The sequence below is a fragment of the Pelodiscus sinensis genome, unplaced genomic scaffold, assembly GCF_049634645.1.
Source record: "Pelodiscus sinensis isolate JC-2024 unplaced genomic scaffold, ASM4963464v1 ctg89, whole genome shotgun sequence".
In the NCBI taxonomy this organism is placed as follows: Eukaryota; Metazoa; Chordata; order Testudines; family Trionychidae; genus Pelodiscus; species Pelodiscus sinensis.
This window is the reverse complement of record NW_027465862.1, coordinates 210,398-235,080: the sequence shown is the minus strand read 5'-3', so window position 1 is coordinate 235,080 and position 24,683 is coordinate 210,398. Positions and strand designations below refer to the sequence as shown.

The 24,683-nt window shown below is 63.3% G+C and overlaps 2 protein-coding genes across 3 annotated transcripts in view; both read right to left on the bottom strand.

The window, feature by feature from the left end:
* The window catches only part of GCKR (glucokinase regulator), a 67,407-nt gene extending 51,047 nt beyond the window's left edge, over positions 1-16,360 (bottom strand). For both annotated transcript variants that reach the window (XM_075915729.1, XM_075915730.1), the window contains exons 1-3: positions 16,206-16,360; positions 5,531-5,686; positions 4,808-4,876 (exon numbers count right to left, since the gene is read on the bottom strand). In XM_075915729.1, the coding sequence (XP_075771844.1) occupies positions 4,808-4,876; positions 5,531-5,686; positions 16,206-16,265 (285 nt within the window). In that variant the 5' untranslated portion in view covers positions 16,266-16,360. The remainder of the gene's footprint in view (positions 1-4,807; positions 4,877-5,530; positions 5,687-16,205) is intronic.
* LOC142824002 (uncharacterized) lies at positions 12,477-13,798 on the bottom strand. The gene is made up of 2 exons (XM_075915743.1): positions 13,345-13,798; positions 12,477-13,149 (listed from the first exon to the last, which is right to left on the bottom strand). Exons 1-2 carry the CDS (start codon positions 13,688-13,690, stop codon positions 12,608-12,610), a joined length of 888 nt encoding a protein of 295 aa, XP_075771858.1. The 5' UTR covers positions 13,691-13,798; the 3' UTR covers positions 12,477-12,607.
* Positions 16,361-24,683: the final 8,323 nt, after the last annotated feature.

Below are 24,683 nucleotides of genomic sequence, written 5' to 3'. Positions count from 1 at the left end.
ATCTAGACTGCAGGCTTCTTTTGGAAGAAGCTTTTTTTGGAAGAGATCTTCTTCCGAAAGGGAGCGTCCACACTGCAAAAGTGCATCAAAAAAGCGATCTGTTTTTTCGAAAGAGCATCCGGACTGAACGGGCGCTCTCTCTCATTGCTATGGGTGGAGTGGCCACCAGGGCACCTGTGCTTTTTCCCCTTTCCCCTTCTTCCGAAAGAAATCCCTTTTCCGCATCCACATGCTCCTTTTTGTGAAGGAGCTTTCGGAAAAAGGCTTCTTCCTCATAGAATGAGGATTGCCAATGCCAGAAAACCCCTCTGTTCTTTCCACTTTCTTGCGGAAGAACGTGATTGCAGTGTGGGCGTTCCTCAAGTTTTGTTGGAAAAACAGCCGATTTTCAAACAAAACTCTGTAGTGTAGACATACCCTGAGTGGGTGTTTTCAGAGAACTCTCCACAGTGACTCCAAGATCTCTCATGAGTAGTTGTAGCCAAATTAGTCCCCATCATATTGTGTGTATAGTTGGGATTATTTTTCCCAATGTACATTACTTTACATTTATCAACATTCCATTACATTTTCCACCTTGTCGCCCAATCACTTAGTTTGGTGAGATCTTTGTGAAGCTCTTCACAGTCTGCTTTGGTCTAAAGTGTCTTGAGCAGTTTGGTATCATCTGCAAATTTCACCACACCTCACTGCACCATGCTGCTCCATTCCACACTGCACCAAACCTCCTTGCACCTCACCTCACTGCACCATGTTGCTCCATTCCACACTGCATCAAACCTCACTGCACCATGCTGCTCCATTCCACACTGCATCAAACCTCCTTGCACCTCACCTCACTGCACCATGCTGCTCCATTCCACACTGCATCAAACCTCACTGCACCATGCTGCACATCACCTCACTGCACCATGCTGCATGTCACCTCACTGCACCATGCTGCATGTCACCTCACTGCACCATGCTGCTCCATTCCACGCTGCACCAAACCTCCTTGCACCTCACCTCACTGCACCATGCTGCTCCATTCCACACTGCACCAAACCTCCTTGCACCTCACCTCACTGCACCATGCTGCTCCATTCCACACTGCATCAAACCTCCCTGCACCATGCTGCACATCACCTCACTGCACCATGCTGCTCCACACCACACTGCACCAAACCTCCCTGCACCATGCTGCTCACTACCACACTTCATCACACCTCACTGTACTTCACCTCACTGCATCACACCTCACTGCACCATGCTGCTCCACACCACACTGCACCAAACCTCCTTGCACCATGCTGCTCACTACCACACTTCATCACACCTCACTGTACTTCACCTCACTGCATCACACCTCACTGCACCATGCTGCTCCACACCACACTGCATCAAACCTCACTGCACCATGCTGCTCCATTCCACACTGCACCAAACCTCCTTGCACCTCACCTCACTGCACCATGCTGCTCCATTCCACACTGCACCAAACCTCCTTGCACCTCACTGCACGTCACCTCACTGCACCATGCTGCACATCACCTCACTGCACCATGCTGCTCCATTCCACACTGCACCAAACCTCCTTGCACCTCACCTCTCTGCACCATGCTGCACATCACCTCACTGCACCATGCTGCACATCACCTCACTGCACCAAACCTCCTTGTACCTCACCTCTCTGCACCATGCTGCACATCACCTCACTGCACCATGCTGCATGTCACCTCACTGCACGTCACCTCACTGCACCATGCTGCTCCACACCACACTGCACCAAACCTCCCTGCACCATGCTGCACATCACCTCACTGCTCCATTCCACACTGCACCAAACCTCCTTGCATGTCACCTCACTGCACCATGCTGCTCCATTCCACACTGCATCAAACCTCCTTGCATGTCACCTCACTGCACCATGCTGCTCCACACCACACTGCACCAAACCTCCTTGCACCATGCTGCTCACTACCATACTTCATCACACCTTACTGTACTTCACCTCACTGCATCACACCTCACTGCACCATGCTGCTCCACACCACACTGCATCAAACCTCCTTGCACCATGCTGCTCCACACCACGCTGCACCAAACCTCCTTGCACCATGCTGCTCACTACCACACTTCATCACACCTTACTGTACTTCACCTCATTGCATCACACCTCACTGCACCATGCTGCTCCACACCACACTGCATCAAACCTCACTGCACCTTGCTGCTCCACACCACACTGCATCTCACTGCACACACCTCACTGTAATATGCTAGCAGTTTTCAAGTATCTAAAAGGGTGTTACAAGGAGGAGGTGGGGAAATTGTTCTCCTTGGCCTGTGATTACAGGACAAGAAGCAATGGGCTTAACCTGCAGCAAGGGAGGTTTAGGTTGGACATTAGGAAAAACTTCCTGCCTGTCAGGGTGGTTAAACACTGGAATAAATTGCCCAGGGAGGTTGTGGAATCTCCATCCCTGGAGATATGTAAGAGCAGGTTGGACAGACCCCGGTCAGGGATGATCTACACCAGTGGTCCCCAATGTGGTGCCTATGGGCACCATGGCGCCTGCCGGGCCATTTCTGTGCACCCACCGAGTGATCGGGGCTGGCCCTGCCCCCGGGCGTGTGGCACATGGGCGGTGCCGGCTCCTGGGCGTGCGGTGTTTGGGTGATGCCGGCCCCATGCACGTGGCACAGGGGCAGCACCAGCCCCGGGTGTGCAGCACATGGGCAGCCCTTGGGCGCGTGGTGCATGGTCTGTGCTGGCACCGGGCGTGCAGCGTATGTGCACTGCCGGCTCCTGGGTGCACGGCATATGGGCGGCCCCACCCCTGGGCGCGCAGCACAGGAGCAGCACTGGCCCCGGGAGAGCGGTGCATGGGTGGCGCTGGCAACAGGCACGTGGCGTATGGGTGGCCCCGCCCCCGAGTGCCCAGCAGCCCCAAAAGGTTGGGGACCACTGATCTAGATGGTGCTTGGTCCTGCCATGAGGGCAGGGGACTGGACTTGATGACCTCTGGAGGTCCCTTCCAGTCCTAGTGCTCTATGATTCTTTGATTCTATGCTGCACTGCATATCACTGCACACCTCACCTCACGTCACTGTATCGTGCTGCTCCATACCACACTGCACCGCACTTCACACCTCACCTCACTGCATCGTGCTGCTCCATACCACACTGCACCGCACTTCACACCTCACCTCACTGTATCGTGCTGCTCCATACCACACTGCATCGCACTGCACACCTCACCTCACTGCATCGTGCTGCTCCATACCACACTGCATCGCACTGCACACCTCACCTCACCGTATCGTGCTGCTCCATACCACACTGCATCGCACTGCACACCTCACCTCACTGTATCGTGCTGCTCCATACCACACTGCACCGCACTGCACACCTCACCTCACCGTATCGTGCTGCTCCATACCACACTGCATCGCACTGCACACTTCACCTCACTGTATCGTGCTGCTCCATACCACACTGCATCGCACTGCACACCACAGCCAGGGAGTGGCGCCTTTCTCTTGGCCCAATCCTGCTGGAGCTGCTGCAGCCATAGAAAGGGGCCTCTGACCTGGCCCCAAACTGCTGCACCTCATCCCGCTGCCCCCGGGCCCTGCCACATGCCATCTATGTGCAGAATTAACTTTGTTATGTGCACCAATGCAGATGTGATGTGTTATGTGTCACCTCCACATTGGTGCACACGACAAACGTCATTCTGCACATGCACATAAAACATGAGTGTCCTGATCGCAGTGTACTGTAGAACTGTGCAATAGCTCAGCTTGCTGCACCAGGCTGCTCCCCAGCACACTGCACCTCACCTCATTTCACCACACTGCACTGCACCTTGTCCCACTGCACTGCACCTTGCTCCACTTCACTGTGCCTCATCCCACTGCACTATACCTCACCTCATTTCACCACACTGCACTGCACCTCGTCCCACTGCACTGCACCTTGTCCCACTCCACTGTGCCTCATCCCACTGCACTGTACCTCACCTCATTTCACCACACTGCACTGCACCTCGTCCCACTGCACTGCACCTTGTCCCACTCCACTGTGCCTCATCCCACTGCACTGTACCTCACCTCATTTCACCACACTACACTGCACCTTGTCCCACTGCACTGCACCTCGTTCCACTCCACTGTGCCTCATCCCACTGCACTGCACCTCACCTCATTTCACCACACTTCACTGCACCTCGTCCCACTGCACTGCACCTTGTCCCACTCCATTGCAATGCACCTCACCTCATTTCACCACACTTCACTGCACCTCATCCCACTGCACTACCCCTCGTCCCACTCCATTGCAATGCACCTCACCTCATTTCACCACACTTCACTGCACCTCGTCCCACTGCACTGCACCTTGTCCCACTCCATTGCAATGCACCTCACCTCATTTCACCACACTGCACTGCACCTTGTCCCACTGCACTACCCCTCGTCCCACTCCACCTCTTCCCACTCCACTGTGCCTCATCCCACTGCATCTCACTTCATTTGACTATACTGCACTGATGTCCCACTGCACCGTACCCACTGCACTGCATCTCATCTCATTTTATCACACAGCACCTCGTCCCACTGTACTGAACCTCACCTCATAGGATCCAATTACACTTCACCAGACCATGCCACACAACACTGCACGTCACCTTCCCACATGACTTCATGCTAACCTGCACACTTCATACCAGACTGCAGCACAGCACAGCACACCCTGCCATACGCACGGTGCCATGACAGAGCACATCCCACCCACTGCCCCACACTGCACCGCACCAGAATGTACCTTCAGGACTTCCTGCACCTCACGGATAATGTGGACCATGGTCTGCAGCACCGACTCACTGTAGAGCCGCTGGGAAGAGAGAAAGGAGCAGCTCAGTGACATTAGCGCCAGCCGTGCCCAGCAATCAGGGCTGGGGGGAGCATCGGGGTGCTGCTGGGTTACTCCCCATATGAACTAGCGCTGTGGCGGGTGGGGGAACTCCTCTCTCCCGAGCTCAGGGCTCGGTGGGTTTACTCCCCCCCATACGCGTATGTACCTGCCACCAGTGCTTTTTGAATTTTAAAAAAAAGTGCCAGTACTAGGGTTGCCAGGTGGTTAAAAAAAATGTGTCAAGCAAAAAACCAAAAAGCTGTCGGCACCGAAATGTGGCCACGGCCCCTTTGACTGCCATGTGCCCCGCGTGGGCTTCCATCCAGCGCAGCGCGCGTGCTCCCAGGGCCAGCTGGCGGCTGTGCCGGGGGAAACGGCGAGTGCTCCCAAAGGAGCGGCACTCACTGGAGAGGCCCTGCCAGCTCTGTGGGGCTTGGCATGGACTGAGCTAGGGTCTCCCTGGTGCCATCGCGTCCCCCGCCGCCAGCAAGCTCTGCGTGCCGTGGGGGGGCGGAGCCTCTCCGGTGCCAGCCACGCCCTTGGAGGCGAATCGCAGCCCTGCTGGGGCTCCCCTGCAGCGTGGTAGCCTGGGGCTGTGGGTGGGCTGCCAGGCAGGCCCTCGGCAGAGCTCACCTTGTAGTGGGGCAGAGCCTCCTCCTCCTCCTGGAATATCTCCGCATCACACTCCTTCAGCAGCTGCACGATCTGCGCCGGGTCGGCCTTGTCCAGCTCCCTGGTGATGGGGTTTGACTTCTCGCTGATGGGCAGCGTGGCCTCATACCCTGCCAGCTGCAAAGCAAGGCACACGGGCTGACGGGCCCAGGGCCGGCATGGCTCAGAGGGGCCCGCCTGGGACACTAGTCCAGCCGTGAGCCTGTTGCCTGGGGCAGAGAGCCCGTCACTGCCGCCCTCCAACCTCCACTGGCACGTCGGGTCTGGCTGCGCTCGGGACCTGACCCGCGACGGGACACCCGGGTGTTGTGCTGTGGGCACATTTCCTGCCCATGGATCGCGTGTCCCGGTGCCAGCCAGGCCCCCCAGAGCACAGAGCAGAGTGACCCTACGGGGGGAGGGGGATGAAAGAGCACCCGCAAGAGCTCAGCAGCCACTCGCCCTGGGGGTCCGACCTGCTGCCGTTCATGCTTCCTTGGGCTCCAGGAGTGTTCCTGCTCCTGAGAATCAGCCCCACAGCCCCCAGCCAGCGCCGTGAGCAACACGATGCACCAACACTGCACTAGTGGGTTTGCTCCGCTCTGTGCAGCGTGGCCTGTGCTGAGCCGGGGCTCGGTGTCAGCCAGTGTGGCTGGTGCGTGTGTGGGTGACACGGGCTCTGGGCTTGCAGTGACATAGTCTGTCTGGGAGGAAGCGCTGGACCACGCCCGCTATGGGAGGGGCTGGCCAGTGACCAGCTGTGCTGATAGCGGTGCCGCAGGGACACTGGCTCTCAAGGGTAGAATCCCAGGGCTGGCAGAGACCTCAGGAGCCAGCAAGTCCAGCCCCTGCCCAAAGCAGGACCAGCCCAACTTGATCATCCTGGCCAGGGCTTTGTAAAGCCGGGATTTAAACACCCCTAGGGATGGAGACCCCCCCCCCGGAACCCAGCCCAGCGCGTCCCCACCCTCCCAGGGAATCATTTGTCCTAATGTCCCTAGATCTCGTGCCCTGCAAATCGAGCCCATTGCTCCTCGTTCTGCCACCCGTCACCACTGCGAACAGCCTCTCGCCAGCCTCTTTGCAACCTCCCTGCAGGAAGTCGAAGGCTGCTCTCAAATCCCCCCTCACTCTTCGCTTCTGCAGACTAAACAGACCCAAATCCCTCAGCCTCTCCTTATAGGCCATGTGCTCCAGCCCCTGAATCATTTTAGTTGCCCTCCACTGGACCATCTCCAATGCGTCCACATCCTTTCTGTGGTGGGGGGCCCAGAACTGGACACACTATTCCAGATGTGGCCTCACCAAAGCCGAATAAAGGGGAATGATGACATCTCTGGATCTGCTGGCAATGCTCCTCCTAATGCAACCTAATATGCCATTAGCCATCTAATGGGGCGCCCTGGTGACTCATCTCCAACTTCTCATCCACTGGAACCCCCAGGTCCTTTTCTGCAGAACTGCTGCTTAGCCAGTCGGTCCCAGCCTGTACCAATGCTTGGGATTCTTCCGTCCCAAGGGCAGGACTCTGCACTTGTCCTTGTTGAACCTCATCAGATTTCTTGTGGCCCAATCCTCCAATTTGTCTAGGTCCCTCTGGACCCTGTCCCTGCCCTCCAGCGTATCTAGCTCTCCCCCCAGCTTAGTGTCATGTGCAAACTCGCTGAGGGTGCAATCCATCCCCTCCATTAATGAAGATGTTGACCAAAACCAGCCCTGGAACCGATCCTTGGGGCACTCCGCTAGACACCGACCGACCACCAACCGGACAGCGAGCCGTTGAGCACTACCCATTGGGCCGGACAGTCTAGCCAGCTTCCTACCCATCTTACCCTCCATTTATCCAGCCCAGACTCCCTTAACTTGCTGGCAGGAACTTTGTGGGAGCCCATATCGATAAACACGTCTCCCACAGGGCCGGGTCCCCGACACGTCACGGGGGAGGGGGGGGCGCTGTCGCCATGGACAGGCCCCGCTGCACCGGCGGCTGCTGGGCTTGAGGGTAGTGACCGTCTGGAGCTGTGGGGCGACCTGGTGCCTGTGACAAATCCCTCGGGGCGGGCTAGGAGGGAGGCACCAGGTCCACCTGGCCTCCGCTGAGCGTCCCGTCAGGGCCAGCGGCTCAAAACCCGGGGTCCTGCCCTAGGAACGTGCCAAACCGGCCACACCCAGCACGTCAGCCAACCCATCCCCCACCTCCCCTCAGACACCCCAGTGCTCCCTGTGCCCCCCAGCCCCCCTTACACAGGGGAGAGGTTATAACCCATCCCCCACCTCCCCTCACACACCCCAGTGCTCCCTGTGCCCCCCAGCCCCCCTCACACAGGGGAGAGGTTATAACCCATCCCCCACCTCCCCTCAGACACCCCAGTGCTCCCTGTGCCCCCCAGCCCCCCTCACACAGGGGAGAGGGTCTAACACATCCCCCACCTTCCCTCAGACACCCCAGTGCTCCCTGTGCCCCCCAGCCCCCCTCACACAGGGGAGAGGTTATAACCCATCCCCCACCTCCCCTCACACACCCCAGTGCTCCCTGTGCCCCCCCAACCCCCCTTACACAGGGGAGAGGTTGTAACCCATCCCCCCACCTCCTCTCAGACACCCCAGTGCTCCCTGTGCCCCCCAGCCCCCCTCACACAGGGGAGAGGGTCTAACACATCCCCCACCTTCCCTCAGACACCCCAGTGCTCCCTGTACCCCCCAGCCCCCCTCACACAGGGGAGAGGTTCTAACACATCCCCCACCTCCCCTTGGACACCCCAGTGCTCCCTGTGCCCCCGAACTTTCCCTTACACAGGGGAGAGCCCTGGGGGGCTGTCTGTCTGTGCCCCAGTGCTCTCCCAGGTGGGAGAGGGGAAGAGAGAGGGTGGGAGAGGGGAGGGCAACTACAATGATCAGGGGTTTGTAACGGGTCCCATATGAAGAGAGGCTAAAGAGACTGGGACTTTTCAGCTTAGAAAAGAGGAGATGCGCATGTCTTAGAAGCTGCTATACTTTCTGCCAGGGAACCGAGTAAACTGGCAGTGACCCAGCCCATTGCGACATGCTGGCCAGAAGGAATGTGAAATCTAGAAAAGTTTCAGCTCAGGCAATGCTCAAGGTCGACCCTGCTTGGAGCACTGAGCTCCTCGGCCAAACTTGTTTGCAAACAATAAATAGAGTTGGACCCAGCCGGAAAGTGGGATTCTCGTGGGGTACATCTACACTACAGCGCTAATTCGAACTAACTTAGTTCGAATTAGTTAATTCGAACGAAGCTAATTCGAACTAAGGCGTCTAGTGTAGCGGCTATGAATGTTAGTTCGAACTAACATTGTAGTGCAGACAGACCCTTCTTGAGGCAAATTGAACTAGCCTCCAGGGGACGAAACTAGCAATTTATGCAACAACCGGGGCCGCTGCGCTGGGCTTCGGCGCAGTGGATGTGAGGCTGATGCCCACACCTGGGCCAGGCTGTTAGCTGGCAGCCCTGGGGAGCCGTCCCAGTGGAGAGCACGTGGGAACCGCTGATGAATTAAACAGCTATGGGCATGTGGACCCGATGGGCGTACCTAGGGCGCTGCAGGAGCCCGCAGACCCACCCCCAGCGCTCTGCAGCCTCCTGCCCAGCCCCTGGCCCCATGGCAGGAGCGCGCAGGGGACGCCGAGTCCGAAAAGGCCCCAGCAGTTGCCAGCTGGGTGACTAGGCATGGCCAGGCCAGACAGGCTGTGCTGGGGAAGGGCAGCGGCCCTGGGATAAGCGGAAGCCCCCTCCTGGCTCTGCAACTGGCTAACAGATGGAAGCACAGGGCAGGGCTAGTGGTCAGTGCTCAGTGCAGAGGGGGGTAACCAGTGGAGCCCCCGGGCCAGTCCTATTCACCCGGTGGGGAAGGGGGAACAGGGGCGGCAAAGTTCTCAGCCGGCACCAGGCTGCGTGAGCGCGAGCTGCAAACTCCGTGCAGCGCTGCCGAGGGAGCTCCCCAGACCAGCTGGGCAGGTGCCAGTCCAAGGCACATTGGAACAAAGACTCCAGCTGCGCGATCAAAGTGCATGTAAGTGAGATGCTGCCCTCGGTTTGGTGCCGCGCCAGGTCGGGCCCTGAGAACACCCCCTTGCTGCGCCGCAGCGCTCACCAGCAGGCAGACTGGCAGAGCCCTTCAAAACAGGCAGCTCAGCAGCTAGGTCCCACCGAATTCACGGCCACGCCAAACGCCGGCGCATGACGTCTGCCCTGTACTCACAGGGGCAAGCAGCTGAGAGTCCTGACCCCGAGGGAGCTCGGGGGCTGCAGGGTTTTAAGGGGTCGTGGTATGGCTGTCCTCCTGCCAGGTGGAGGCAGAGGGGCACCTGCTGGCCAGGTGCCCAGCTCTGGAGGCCGCCGCCGCATGGGAGGAAAGGCAGCAAGACGGCAGCTGTTGCCAGTTGGATCTAAATAGCTGAAATGACCCAGTGTCTGATGCACGTGGACGCCTTTGTGAAGCCTCAGGCCACAGCATGAGCAAACGGGGCCGGGAATGTGGTGGGGCCTAAGAAGGAGGCAGAAAATAGCAGCCTGCCCCTGCACAACCCCCCCGGGAACCCGCCTGCAGCTCTGCTTGCCCCAGCTCCAGTTGGAAAAAGCACAGAGACATCCAACACTGGTGGTGAGAGGCACGGAGCAGCTTCCAGCTGAGGAGAGATGTAAAAGACTGGGTCTGCTCAGCTTAGACTGAGGGCAGGAAAACCAGGCCCGGGACAGAGAAAAGCCAGCAAGGAAGCGTCATTTACCCATTCGCACGGCACAAGAATCTGCAGTTAACAAGCAGCCGGGATTGCTTCACACAGAGCACAACCTGTGGAACTCCTTGCCAGGGGATGTTGTGAGAAAAGTCAAGGTACATTTCAGGGAGGATGGGTCCCTCTGTGGCTATCAGACAGCTCCATGCTCGGGGTGTCCCTAACCCTCTGCCTGGTAGAGCCTGGGGGTACGTCTACACTACAGCGCTAGTTCGAACTAACTTAGTTCGAATTAGTTAATTCGAACTAAGCTAGTTCGAACTAGCGCATCTAGAACTAAAAACTAGTTCGAACTAGCGTTTTGCTAGTTCGAACTAGCGCGTCCACACTGATTGGACGCAGGGGGGCATTTAAGGGCAGCTGAAACCGGTTCTGGCAGGGCATCAGGTCAGCAGTTGCTTTGTGTGGCTGCTGTCTGAGGCTATCTGAGACTCGTGCTTAAAGGGACCCCCCCTGGACAGCCGGTTCTCAGCTTTTCCTGCTTGCTTGCCAACCTCGCCGAGGGACAGCAAAGCGTCAGTCTCTGTGCCCGTCTGTGTCGGTGCTTCCCTTCGGGGGGGCCGCCGCAGGTGGCAACATGGAGCCACGGCTCGCCCTGCACCTTCTGGTGCACGTTCTGGACTTGCTGCTGCAAGCCTGCCAGCAATGGCTCGAGGCTGCCTGGCACCACCTGGGGAACGTCAGCCCCCTGCCTCTCCGCCTGGCTGCCCTGGGGGCCGTGGAGGAGCCGCGGCGGCGCCCCGGCACCGGCGTGCCCCGCCGCATCTGGCGTCTGGACACCAGCAGCGACTGGTGGGACCGCATCGTCCTGGAGCACTGGGACGACCGACAGTGGACCCAGAACTTTAGGATGAGGAGGGACACCTTCCTGGAGCTCTGCGAGTGGCTCGCCCCTGCCCTGCAAAGAAGGGACACTCGCATGAGGCCCGCCATCCCCCTCCAGAAGCGGGTGGCCATCGCCCTCTGGAAGCTCTCCACGCCGGACAGCTACCGATCCGTCGGGAACCAGTTCGGCGTGGGGAGATCCACTGTCGGAGCAGTGCTCATGCAGGTACGGCACTCGTCAGCCACCGAGCCGGAGGGGAGGGGGCTGCGAGGAGGGGATGGGCCGCCCCAGGGACAAAGGGGGGGGGCGGGAGGAGGCGAAGGCGCCCCGCACCGGAGGGGTCGGGCTGTCCCGGCCGTACTACACGCCGCCAGGGGGGTTGCTTCCGGGAGTGGGGCGCGGGGCACTGCCAGGGCATGAATGCTCCCAGCCACCCGGGCGCCCCACTGATTGACGCTTTGCTGTGTCTCTCTCCGCAGGTGGTCAAGGCCATCAACCGGGTGCTGCTCCGCAGGGTGGTCCGCCTCGCCGACCCGGACGCCGTCATCCGGGGATTCGGCGCCCTCGGCTTCCCCAACTGCGGGGGGGCCATCGACGGGACGCACATCCCCATCCGTGCCCCGGAACACCAGGCGTCCCGGTACGTGAACCGCAAGGGGTACTTCTCCGTCATCCTGCAGGCCGTGTGTGACCACCGGGGACAGTTCACGGACATAAATGTGGGCTGGTCCGGCAAAGCACACGACGCACGGGTGTACCGGAACTCCTCCGTGTGCCAGCGGCTGCAGGACGGGACCTTCTTCCCCGACCGCCACATCAGGGTCGGGGACGTGGACATGCCCGTCTGCCTGGTGGGGGATGCCGCCTACCCACTGCAGCCCTGGCTCATGAAGCCCTACACGGGGCACCTCAATCCCTCCCGCCAGGCCTTCAATAACAGGCTGAGCAGGGCCCGCATCGTGGTGGAGGGGGCCTTCGGGCGACTGAAAGCCCGCTTTCGATGCCTCCTCACCCGTCTGGACCTGGCCGAGCACAACATCCCTCCCGTGGTGGCGGCATGTTGTGTGCTCCACAATTTGTGTGAGCGGAAGGGGGAGGCTTTCCTGCCAGCCTGGATGGCTGAGGCTGACCGCATGGCTGGACACTACGGTCAGCCCCGCACCGCCGCCGTCCGGGAAGCCCAGCGGGGGGCCATCCGGATCCGGGAAGCCCTGCGGGAGAGCTTCCAGGTGGAGGAGGAGGACTGACCTCTCCCTGCATGCCCCACCGGGGCCTTCTTCCACCCTACCCCCCCCCTTCCCCTTTCCCCTCCCTATCTACTGTACAATAAAGACACCTGTTTTTCAAACAAAAACGTCTGTTTATTTCAGAGAACTGGGGTGGGGGAGGGAGGAATGAAGGTGGGAGAAGGGAGGGGGAAACCTGGGACGAGGGAGCTGGAAGGGGAGGGGAGGGAAGGGAGGAAGGGAAAGGAAAGCTCAGGGGTGGGAGTCTGGGTGCCTCTCCCGTCTCGCCACACTGCGGGTCCGGGGGCGTCGGTGGGGAATGGTTGTGGAGGGGGGGGCAGAGAGGACAGGGGGTGTGGAGGAAGCAGGAGCGGAAGCAGGAGCGGAAGCAGGAGGAGCAGGAGGAGCAGGGGGAGCAAGAGGGGGAGCAAGAGGGGGAGCAAGAGGGGGAGCAGGGGGAGCAAGAGGGGGAGCAAGAGGGGGAGCAAGAGGGGGAGCAGGGGGAGCAAGAGGGGGAGCAAGAGGGGGATCAGGGGGAGGAGGAAATGGAAAGCGGTCCAGCAGGCTCTGGAGGTGGCCTCGCAGGGCACGTCCCTGCTCCTCCAGGGCCTCCAGACTCCTCTGGCGCAGCCTGAGGTCCTCCTGGACCCAGTGGTCCTGGAGACGGAGCTGTCGGTCCAGGAACCGGAGATGCCGCCTCTGGTAGTCCTCCTGGTTCCTGGCTGTCCTGCTTGCCCGGGCGCGGGCGGCTGCTGCAGGCGGGGTGGTGCGCCCTGCAGGCCCCGGTGCTGCAGCTGTGGTGCAAGAAGACCAGCGGTCAATTACCCCAGGGGCCCAGATGTGTGAAACCCAGCTCCCCTCTGCAAGGCCAGGGCCCCTGCAGGATCCCCAGCTGCTGCTCCGTGGTGGGCAAGGCCCAGGCGCACGGTCCCGGGGCTCCCTCTCGCCCCAGCCCCCCGTACACATAAGGGGAACACGAGGGTACTCACAGGTGGACGCCTCCCCGGCCTCTGATGATGCAGGCGAGCGGCTCTGTGGGGTGCCTCGGGGGTCCCGGGTCCTGGGAAGGCTGGCGGCAGGCTCCTGGCTCTCAGAGCCCTCTTCCTCCTCCTCGGTGTCCAGGAGCGGTCCCTCTGCCCCGGGGTCAATCACGTCCCGGGGGGCAGGGACGGCATGAGGCCCCAGGATGCGGTCCAGGGCATGGAAGTGGGGGCAGGCCTCCGGGTCAGCCCCTGGCAGGCAGGCCCGGGAGTAGGACTGCCGCAAGTCTTTAATCTTGCAGCGCACCTGCTCCCGGCTGCGCTGGTGGCCCCTGGCGGCCAGGCTGGCAGCCATGCGGCCATAGACGGCCGCGTTCCGGTGGCTAGTGCGGAGATCGTGGACATTTGAGGCTTCCCCCCAAACCTCGATGAGGTCCACGATCTCCGCACTTGACCAGGCGGGCGCCCGCCTTTTGCGCCCCCGGGCAGGCTCCTGGGAGCCGTCAGGCTGGTCGTGGGGAGCAGTGGAGGGCTGGGAGCCCTCGGATGGCTGGCTCATGGTGTGGCAGGTGCAGGCTGTGCAGGCACGGGTGCTTGCAGCCTTGCAACTGGCACAAAGTGAGTAGCCAGCCCGTGGCCCTTTAAGGGCTCCGGGGCCGGGAGGGGGGCAATAGAGTTTCCCTGGTGTTGGCCAGAGTGGCCACCAGGGAAACCTGGGAAGCCTTAGCCTCCCACTAGTTCGAACTAAAGGGCTACACAGCCCTTAGTTCGAACTAGCTAGTTCGAACTAGGCGTTAGTCCTCGTAAAATGAGGTTTACCTAGTTCGAACTAAGCGCTCCGTTAGTTCGAACTAACTTTCTAGTGTAGACATACCCTGGGAGTGGACACCAGGGACAATTGCCCCGCTCTGCTCCGGCTCTGGAGTAGCTGGCACTGGTCCCTGGCAGAGACCTGCCATTGGGCTGCATGGGCCATTGCGGGGACCTTAGCTGAATTGCCTAGTGGAGCAGGAGCAGGAATTACTTGGGGGTCTCTGGTATGGGTTCTGCCAGGGTGCAGCTGCCCCCAGCCTGTGGGGCCTGCCCCCTGGGGGCCTAGGGGTATGCTCAGGTTGCATGGGGCTGGGGCCCAGTGAACTCCACCTAGTCTGAGCCCCACTCCCCTCCCAGCTCTGCTCCGCAGCCCAGCCACGGCTCCACAGCCCCAACACCAGCCCTGTGTCCACCCCCAGCTGCAGCCCCCTCCTGCAGCCTCCCCCACTCTGGGAGACAAAGCCCAACCCTCACCCTGCCACAGAGGCATGGACACAAGCGGGTGCAAGCCTGTGAAGCCACAAGCAGGTGACACAAGCAGGTGCGAGCCTGTGAAGCCATGAGGGGGTGTGACAAGTGGGTGCAAGCCTGTGAAGTCACAAGCGGGTGACACAAGCGAGTGTGAGCCGGTGAAGTCACAAGCGGGTGCGAGTCTATAAAGCCATAAGGGGGTGAGAGTCTGGAAAGCCACAAGTGGGTGCCACAAGCGGGTGCAAGCCTGTGAAGCCACAAGCAGGTGTGAGCCTGTGAAGCCATAAGAGGGTGACACAAGCGGGTGCGAGCCTGTGAAGTCACAAGCGGGTGCCACAAGCAGGTGCGAGCCTATGAAGTCACAAGCGGGTGCCACAAGCGAGTGCTAGCCTGTGAAGTCACAAGCGGGTACGAGCCTGTGAAGTCACAAGCGGGTGACACACGCAGGTCCGAGCCTGGGAAGTCACAAGCGGGTGCGAGCCTGTGAAGCCACAAGCAGGTGACACAAGCAGGTGCGAGCCTGTGAAGCCATGAGGGGGGTGTAACAAGTGGGTGCAAGCCTGTGAAGTCACAAGCGGGTGACACAAGCGAGTGTGAGCCAGTGAAGTCACAAGCGGGTGCGAGTCTATAAAGCCATAAGGGGGTGAGAGTCTGGAAAGCCACAAGTGGGTGCCACAAGCGGGTGCAAGCCTGTGAAGCCACAAGCAGGTGTGAACCTGTGAAGCCATAAGAGGGTGACACAAGCGAGTGCTAGCCTGTGAAGTCACAAGTGGGTGACACAAGCAGGTGCGAGCCTATGAAGTCACAAGCTGGTGTCACAAGCGAGTGCTAGCCTGTGAAGTCACAAGCGGGTGACACAAGCAGGTCCGAGCCTGTGAAGTCACAAGCTGGTGCCACAAGCGAGTGCTAGCCTGTGAAGTCACAAGCGGGTGACAGACGCAGGTCCGAGCCTGGGAAGTCACAAGCGGGTGCGAGCCTGTAAAGCCATAAGGGGTGAGAGCCTGGAAAGCCACAAGCGGGTGACACAAGCGTGTGCGAGCCTGTGAAGTCACAAGCGGGTGACACAAGCAGGTCCGAGCCTGTGAAGTCACAAGGGGGTGCCACAAGCAGGTGCGAGCCTATGAAGTCACAAGCTGGTGCCACAAGCGAGTGCTAGCCTGTGAAGTCACAAGCAGGTACGAGCCTGTGAAGTCACAAGCGGGTGACACACGCAGGTCCGAGCCTGGGAAGTCACAAGCGGGTGCGAGCCTGTAAAGCCATAAGGGGTGAGAGCCTGGAAAGCCACAAGCGGGTGACACAAGCGTGTGCGAGCCTGTGAAGCCAGGGGACCCCTGACTAAATGGGCACCGTGGTCCCTTGTGGGCTCCGTCTGGCCGGTGCCGAGCTGAGTTCTGTGCACCACAGCCCGAGCCCCCACAGACACGCTGGCACCGCCGGGCCACGGGGCGCCCAGAGCCCAGGGCCGGCGCAGTCGGGGAGCGGCACAGGTGCTGAAGAAACCTCGGTCCCTGTCCCTGCTGGGCAGCCCCAGGCCAGGCCCTGTCCTAGCTCGCCCCCAGGCCGGGGCCAGACCCTGCGGGCCTCACCTCCCACTTGCCGTGCGCGGGCGTCTCGATGACATGCCTGTACCTCTGTGTCCTGCGCATGGTCCGGCCCCGAGTGCAGCCCGGCACCAGCTGCTGCTCCAGCCCCAGGAGACAAAGGCCGTGTGGCGCCCCGCCCCTCGCTCCGGGCCTTATCGGCCCCAGCCGGCAATGATTAATCGGAGCCGCTGGCCCGGTGCCCCAGCCCGTCCTTGCGCCGGGCAGAGACCCTGCGCTGCTCCTGCCAAGGCCAGGCGCTGCTCAGCAGTCGCAGGGCATGAGTGGAGCGTGTGGGCCACTGGCCAGGGCCCTCGTGCGGGGCCCAGGGACAAGCTGGGCAGCTAGCGACAGCCTGTGCCCCTCCCCAGGACTCAGGGAGACCGGGATCCTGGGCCGCCCCCCCGCACCACCTTCCCTGCCACTCTGTGTCTGCCTCAGCATCCATGGGGCCCAGCTATCCCCCCCAGCATCCCCGGGCTCATCTGCTCCCCCCCCCCAGCATCCCCGAGGCCCGGCTATCCCCCCCAGCGTCCCCGGGCCCGGCTATCCCCCCCAGCGTCCCCGGGCCCGTCTGCTCCCCCCCCAGCATCCCCGAGGCCCGTCTGCTCCCCCCCCCAGCGTCCCCGAGGCCCAGCTATCCCCCCCAGCATCCCCGGGCTCATCTGCTCCCCCCCCCCAGCATCCCCGAGGCCCGGCTATCCCCCCCAGCGTCCCCGGGCCCGGCTATCCCCCCCCAGCGTCCCCGAGGCCCGTCTGCTCCCCCCCAGCATCCCCGAGGCCCGGCTATCCCCCCCAGCGTCCCCGGGCCCGGCTATCCCCCCCAGCGTCCCCGAGGCCCGTCTGCTCCCCCCCAGCGTCCCCGAGGCCCGTCTGCTCCCCCCCAGCGTCCCCGAGGCCCGTCTGCTCCCCCTCCAGCATCCCCGGGGCCCGTCGGCTCCCCCCCCAGCGTCCCCGGGGCCCGTCTGCTCCTCCCCTCAGCATACCCGGGGCCCGTCTGCTCCCCCTCCAGCATCCCCGGGGCCCGTCTGCTCCCCCCCAGTGTCCCCGAGGCCCGTCTGCTCCCCCCCAGCGTCCCCGAGGCCCGTCTGCTCCCCCCCCCCAGCGTCCCCGAGGCCCAGCTATCCCCCCCAGCATCCCCGGGCCCGTCTGCTCCCCCCCCCCAGCGTCCCCCGAGGCCCGTCTGCTCCCCCCCCAGCGTCCCCGGGGCCCGTCTGCTCCCCCCCAGCGTCCCCGGGGCCCGTCTGCTCCCCCCCCAGCGTCCCCAGGGCCCGTCTGCTCCCCCCCCAGCGTCCCCGGGGCCCGTCTGCTCCCCCCCAGCGTCCCCGAGGCCCGTCTGCTCCCCCCCCAGTGTCCCCGAGGCCCGTCTGCTCCCCCCCCAGCGTCCCCGGGGCCCGTCTGCTCCCCCCCCAGCGTCCCCCGAGGCCCGTCTGCTCCCCCCCCAGCGTCCCCGAGGCCCGTCTGCTCCCCCCCCAGCGTCCCCGGGGCCCATCTGCTCCCCCCCCAGTGTCCCAGAGGCCCGTCTGCTCCCCCCCAGCATCCCCGAGGCCCGTCTGCTCCCCCCCCCAGCGTCCCCGAGGCCCGTCTGCTCCCCCCCCCAGCGTCCCCGAGGCCCGTCTGCTCCCCCTCCAGCATCCCCGGGGCCCGTCTGCTCCCCCCCAGCATCCCCGAGGCCCGTCTGCTCCCCCCCAGCATCCCCGAGGCCCGTCTGCTCCCCCCCCCCAGCGTCCCCGAGGCCCGGCAATCCCCCCCAGCGTCCCTGGGCCCGTCTGCTCCCCCCCCAGTGTCCCTGAGGCCCGTCTGCTCCCCCCCAGCATCCCCGAGGCCCGTCTGCTCCCCCCCAGCATCCCCAAGGCCCGTCTGCTCCCCCCCCAGCGTCCCCGAGGCCCGTCTGCTCCCCCTCCAGCATCCCCGAGGCCCGTCTCCTCCCCCCCCAGCATCCCCGAGGCCCGTCTGCTCCCCCTCCAGCATCCCCGGGGCCCGTCTCCTCCCCCTCCAGCGTCCCCGGGGCCCGTCTCCTCCCCCCCCAGCGTCCCCGAGGCCCGTCTGCTCCCCCCCCCAGCGTCCCCGAGGCCCGTCTGCTCCCCCCCAGCGTCCCCGAGGCCCGTCTGCTCCCCCCCAGCATCCCCGAGGCCCGTCTGCTCCCCCCCCAGCGTCCCCGAGGCCCGTCTGCTCCCCCCCCAGTGTCCCCGAGGCCCGTCTGCTCCCCCCCCAGCATCCCCGGGGCCCGTCTGCTCCCCCCCAGCATCCCCGAGGCCCGTCTGCTCCCCCTCCAGCATCCCCGGGGCCCGTCTCCTCCCCTCCCAGCGTCCCCGAGGCCCGTCTGCTCCCCCTCCAGCATCCCCGGGGCCCGTCTGCTCCCCCCCAGCATCCCCGAGGCCCGTCTGCTCCCCCCCCCAGCATCCCCGGGGCCCGTCTGCTCCCCCCCAGCATCCCCGAGGCCTGTCTGCTCCCCCCCCAGCATCCCCGGGGCCCGTCTGCTCCTCCCCTCAGCATCCCCGGGGCCTGTCTGCTCCCCCCCAGCATCCCCGAGGCCCGTCTGCTTCCCCCCCAGTGCCCCGGGGCCCATCAGCCCCCCCCAGCGTCCCCGAGGCCCGTCTGCTCCCCCCCCCAGCGTCCCCGGGGCCCGTCTGCTCCCCCCCAGCGTCCCCGAGGCCCGTCTGCTCCCCCCCCAGCGTCCCCGGGGCCCATCTGCTCCCCCCCAGCGTCCCCGGGGCCCGTCTGCTCCCCCCCAGCATCCCCGGGGCCCGTCTGCTTCCCCCCCAGTGCCCCGGGGCCCGTCAGCCCCCCCCCAGCGTCCCCGGGGCCCGTCTGCTCCCCCCCAGCATCCCCGGGGCCCGGGCCACCCACACAATAGCTTGATCAGAGCTGATGCCGGGCTGTCTGCCTGCACCCCCCAATGTGACCCCTCCAGCTCCAGCCTCCTGCATGGTGGCCAGTGGGCAGGGGGGCTGCACTGGCGAAGGGCGAGAAGGGGCCGGGAGGATACATGGGAGGGGCGGAGGGACGCAAAGGGCAGAGGGGCTGTACGGGCCGGGCCGGGGGGGCGGGAGCTTCACGGGAGGGGGGGGGCTGCACGGGCTGGGCCGGGTGGGGCTACACGGGAGGGGGGCGGGGAGCTGCACGGGCGGGGGCGGGGGCTGCACGGAAGGGGGGGAGTTCACGGGTGGGGGCGGGGGCGGCTACACGGGAGGGGGGCAGTGAGGGGGGGTTACACGGGAGGGGGCGGGGAACTGCACGGGCGGGGAGCTGCGGGGGTGGGGGGCTACACGGGAGGGGGGCAGGGAGCGGCGGGGGGGTTACACGGGAGGGGGCGGGGAGCTGCGGGGCTGGGGGGGCTACACGGGAGGGGGGCGGGGAACTGCACGGGCGGGGAGCTGCGGAGGTGGGGGGGCTACACGGGAGGGGGGCGGGGAGCTGCACGGGCGGGGAGCTGCGGGGGTGGGGGGCTACACGGGAGGGGGCGGGGAACTGCACGGGCGGGGAGCTGCGGAGGTGGGGGGGCTACACGGGAGGGGGGGCGGGGAACTGCACGGGCGGGGAGCTGCGGAGGTGGGGGGGCTACACGGGAGGGGGGCGGGGAACTGCACGGGCGGGGAGCTGCGGAGGTGGGGGGGCTACACGGGAGGGGGGCGGGGAACTGCACGGGCGGGGAGCTGCGGGTGTGGGGGGGCTACACGGGAGGGGGTGGGGGCTGCACAGAAGGGGGGTTCACGGGCGGGGGGGCTACACGGGAGGGGGCGGGGGCTGCACAGAAGGGGGGTTCACGGGCGGGGGGGCTACACGGGAGGGGGTGGGGGCTGCACAGAAGGGGGGTTCACGGGCGGGGGGGCTACACGGGAGGGGGCGGGGGCTGCACAGAAGGGGGGTTCACGGGCGGGGGGGGCTACACGGGAGGGGGCGGGGGCTGCACAGAAGGGGGGTTCACGGGCGGGGGGGCTACACGGGAGGGGGTGGGGGCTGTACGGGCTGGGCCGGGGGGGCGGCACGGGGGGGGGGCGCGCAGAGCAGCGCTGAGCAGGTGAGGAGACGGGGGGGGGGGCTGAGCCCACACGAGTTTGTTCGCTTTGCTCTGGCCGCTCCCCAGCCCCTCCCGCCTCCTGTCCCCATTAACCCCCCCCCCGGGCTCTGGAAGGGAGGGGCCAAGGAGCGCGCGGACCCGCCGGGGGGGGGGGGGGCAGCTCCTGGTCCCGCGGCCAGAGTCAGATGGAGCCGGGAGCCATTTCCACCCTCAGGGCCGAGCCCGGCCGCCAGGGGGCGCAGCGGCACCGGGAGAGGGGGGGCAGCCCGTGCAGGGGCACCCCCGGGACACCCCCCCCGGGACACCCCCCCAGTGACACTCCCCCCGGGACACCCCCCAGGGACACCCCACAGTGACACCCCCACAGTGACACCCCCCCGGGACACCCCCCCCAGGGACACCCCCCCAGTGACACCCCCCCCGGGACACACACACCCCGGGACACCCCTCCAGTGACACACACACCCACACACCCCAGTGACACCCCCCCAGTGACACACACACACACACACCCCAGTGACACCCCTCCAGTCTCACACACACACACACACACACACCCGGGACACCCCCCCAGTGACACACACACCCACACACCCCAGTGACACCCCTCCAGTGACACACACACACCCACACACTCCAGTGACACCCCTCCAGTGACACACACACACCCACACACCCCAGTGACACCCCCCCAGTGACACACACACACACACACCCCAGTGACACCCCTCCAGTCACACACACACACACACACACACCCCCGGGACACCCCCCCAGTGACACACACACCCACACACCCCAGTGACACCCCTCCAGTGACACACACACACCCACACACTCCAGTGACACCCCTCCAGTGACACACACACACCCACACACCCCAGTGACACCCCCCCAGTGACACACACACACACACACCCCAGTGACACCCCTCCAGTGACACACACACACACACACCCCAGTGACACCCCTCCAGTCACACACACACACACACACACACCCCCGGGACACCCCCCCAGTGACACACACACCCACACACCCCAGTGACACCCCTCCAGTGACACACACACACCCACACACCCCAGTGACACCCCTCCAGTGACACACACACACCCACACACCCCAGTGACACCCCCCCAGTGACACACACACCCCACACACCCCAGTGACACCCCCCCAGTGACACACACACACACACACCCCCCCGGGCTCTGGAAGGGAGGGGCCAAGGAGCGCGCGGACCCGCCGGGGGGGGGGGGGCAGCTCCTGGTCCCGCGGCCAGAGTCAGATGGAGCCGGGAGCCATTTCCACCCTCAGGGCCGAGCCCGGCCGCCAGGGGGCGCAGCGGCACCGGGCGAGGGGGGGCAGCCCGTGCAGGGGCACCCCCGGGACACCCCCCCGGGACACCCCCCCCGGGACACCCCCCAGGGACACCCCCCCGGGACACCCCCCCGGGACACACACACCCCGGGACACCCCTCCAGTGACACACACACCCACACACCCCAGTGACACCCCCCCAGTGACACACACACACACACACCCCCGGGACACCCCCCCAGTGACACACACACCCACACACCCCAGTGACACCCCTCCAGTGACACACACACACCCACACACCCCAGTGACACCCCTCCAGTGACACACACACACCCCCGGGACACCCCTCCAGTCACACACACACACACCCCCCCCGGGACACCCCTCCAGTCACACACACACACACACAAACCCCGGGACCCCCCCCGAACACCGCCCCAGTGACACACACACACACCCGGGACACCCCTCCAGTGACACACACACACCCCCGGGACACCCCCCCAGTGACACACACACACGGGACACCCCCTCCAGTGACACCCTCCCAATGACACACACACACACCTCCGGGACACCCCCCCCAGTGACACTCCTCCAGTGACACACACACACACACACACACACAGGACACCCCTCCCAGTGACACCTCTCCAGTGACACACACACACACACACACACCCGGGACACCCCCCCGAGTGACACCCCTCCAGTGACACACACACACACACACACACACACACACACACCAGGGACACCCCCCCCAGTGACACCCCTCCAGTGACACACACACACACACCCGGGACACCCCCCAGTGACACCCCTCCAGTGACACAGACACACGCCCCCGGTACACCCCCCAGTGACACCTCCCCAGTGACACACACACACACAGGACACCCCCCCAGTGACACCCCTCCAGTGAGATACACACACACACACCCGGGACACCCCCCCAGTGACACCCCTCCAGTGACACACACACACACCCGGGACACCCCCTCCAGTGACACCCTCCCAGTGACAGACACACACACACACACACACACACACACACACACCCGGGACACCCTCCCCAGTGACACCCCTCCAGTGACACACACACACACACCCGGGACACCCCCCAGTGACACCCCTCCAGTGACACACACACACACACCTCAGTGACACAGACACATACACCCCCGGGACACACCCAGCCCCTCGGGAACTGCTGCTTCTCCGCTGGCCTGTGCACCCCCCCCAAGCGACACACACACACACAGACACACGCACACGCACACACCCGAGAGACACACACACACACCCCCCCGGGACACACACAGCCCGTCAGGAACTGCTGGTTCTCCGCTGGGCTGTGCACCCCCTCCGCCCAGTGACCCCCCCCAGCACAAGCCCCTGGCTTCCCTGCCAAGCGCAGGGCCGAGCCGCAGGCCTGGCAAGGACACTTTGTTTCCTCCTGTGGGCGCAGACCCGGCCTGGCTCCCGCGCTCGGCAGCGGGACAGATGCTGAGTCAGCGCCCGGCAGAGCAGCCAGGGAGTCCAGTGGCTGGTGCAGAGGAGGCGTTGCCCTGCCCGGCAGCGCCATGGAAAAGCACCAAGCCAGCCGGAACTTGGCCAGCCCCAGCCGAGTCTAGTCCCAGCAGAACCAAACCCCAGCGCCTCGGCCCCCACCCCTCCCGCGGCCCAGGGGAAGGCGCCAACGCGGCCCTCGGGAGCAGAGACCTTGCCTGCCCGGATCCCTCAACGTCCATTGCGCCCGGGGCCAGGCCCGGAGAGCTTGGAGGAGAACGTCTCTCAGCACCGATAAGCCACCCTCCCACCTCCAGGAAGGCACAGCCTGGTGGCTAATAGCCAAGGGTACGTCTACACTGCAGCGCTAATTCGAACTAAGCTAATTCGAACTAACGGATCCAGACTAAAAAACTAGCTTGTCCACACAGAGTGGACCCTGAATCGGGGTTAAGGATGGCCGGAAGCGGAGCTGGCAGGGCATCAGAGGAGGACTTAGAGCAGGGGTGTCCAAACTTTTTTCAAAGAGGGCCAGATTTGATGAAGTGAACATGCGTGAGGGCCGACCATTTTGCCTGACATTCTTTGAACCATTAAAATTAAATGCAAATTAACTATTTTATGCAAAGTTTATTGCAAACGGCATACTTTTCATTTCGTCACACGGATGACAAATCTAAACAGGTGTTAAATCACTCTGCCTTTCATATCTGAAGGCCAGATGAAAAAAAAAAATCCAGGAAGCTGAAATATATGTCAGGAACATTGTAAAGTACATTACATATTATTGGTAATAAAGGTTGTCTGTCAACTTTTAAGTTCTAAAAATATGAACAGGAACATAACACCAAGTATACATGTTGTGTCCAAATATATTTATAACTGATTTAGACCAACTGACATTAACTGAGATTTTACAATGTATTCATCTCAATACATATGGATTTGTTGGGGGCCATAAAAGATAGATATTGCCAGATTACCTGGGGGGCCGTATTAAACCGGAACACGGGCCGCAATTGGCCCGCGGGCCGGACTTTGGACATGCCTGACTTAGAGCGTGGAGATGCTGTCTCAGGCTAGCCGAGGGCTGTGCTTAAAGGGACCCGACCCCCACCCCGGACAGACAGTTCTCAGGGGTGCCCCGCTTGCAAAGCAGTCCTGGCTTGGAGTGCCCGGAGTACCCACACTGGACACATCACAGCACTCGGCCATCAGCCCGGCTGCACTTGCCGCAGGCTGCCATCTGGGGAGAGGGGGCAATTGGGGGGCTGCAGGAGAGCTTCCACCCCCAGAAGCCTGCAGAGCCAGCCCAGACCTCCCCATTGGGAGCTCGTACCCCATTCCTCCCTCACCTCTTTTCACTTACCCCTCCCTAGCCCCCCTTCCTGATGTACAAAATAAAGGACAGTTGTGTTCAAAAATAGAATCTCTCTTTATTGAACAAAACTGGGGGAGACTGGGAAAAGGAGGTGGGAGAGGGGAAGAGAGAGGCTGGGAGAGGGGAGGGCAACTACAATGATGAGGGGTTTGGAACAGGTCCCATATAGAATCATAGAATCATAGAATAATAGGACTGGAAGGGACCTCAAGAGGCCATCGAGTCCAGCCCCCCGCCCTCAAGGCAG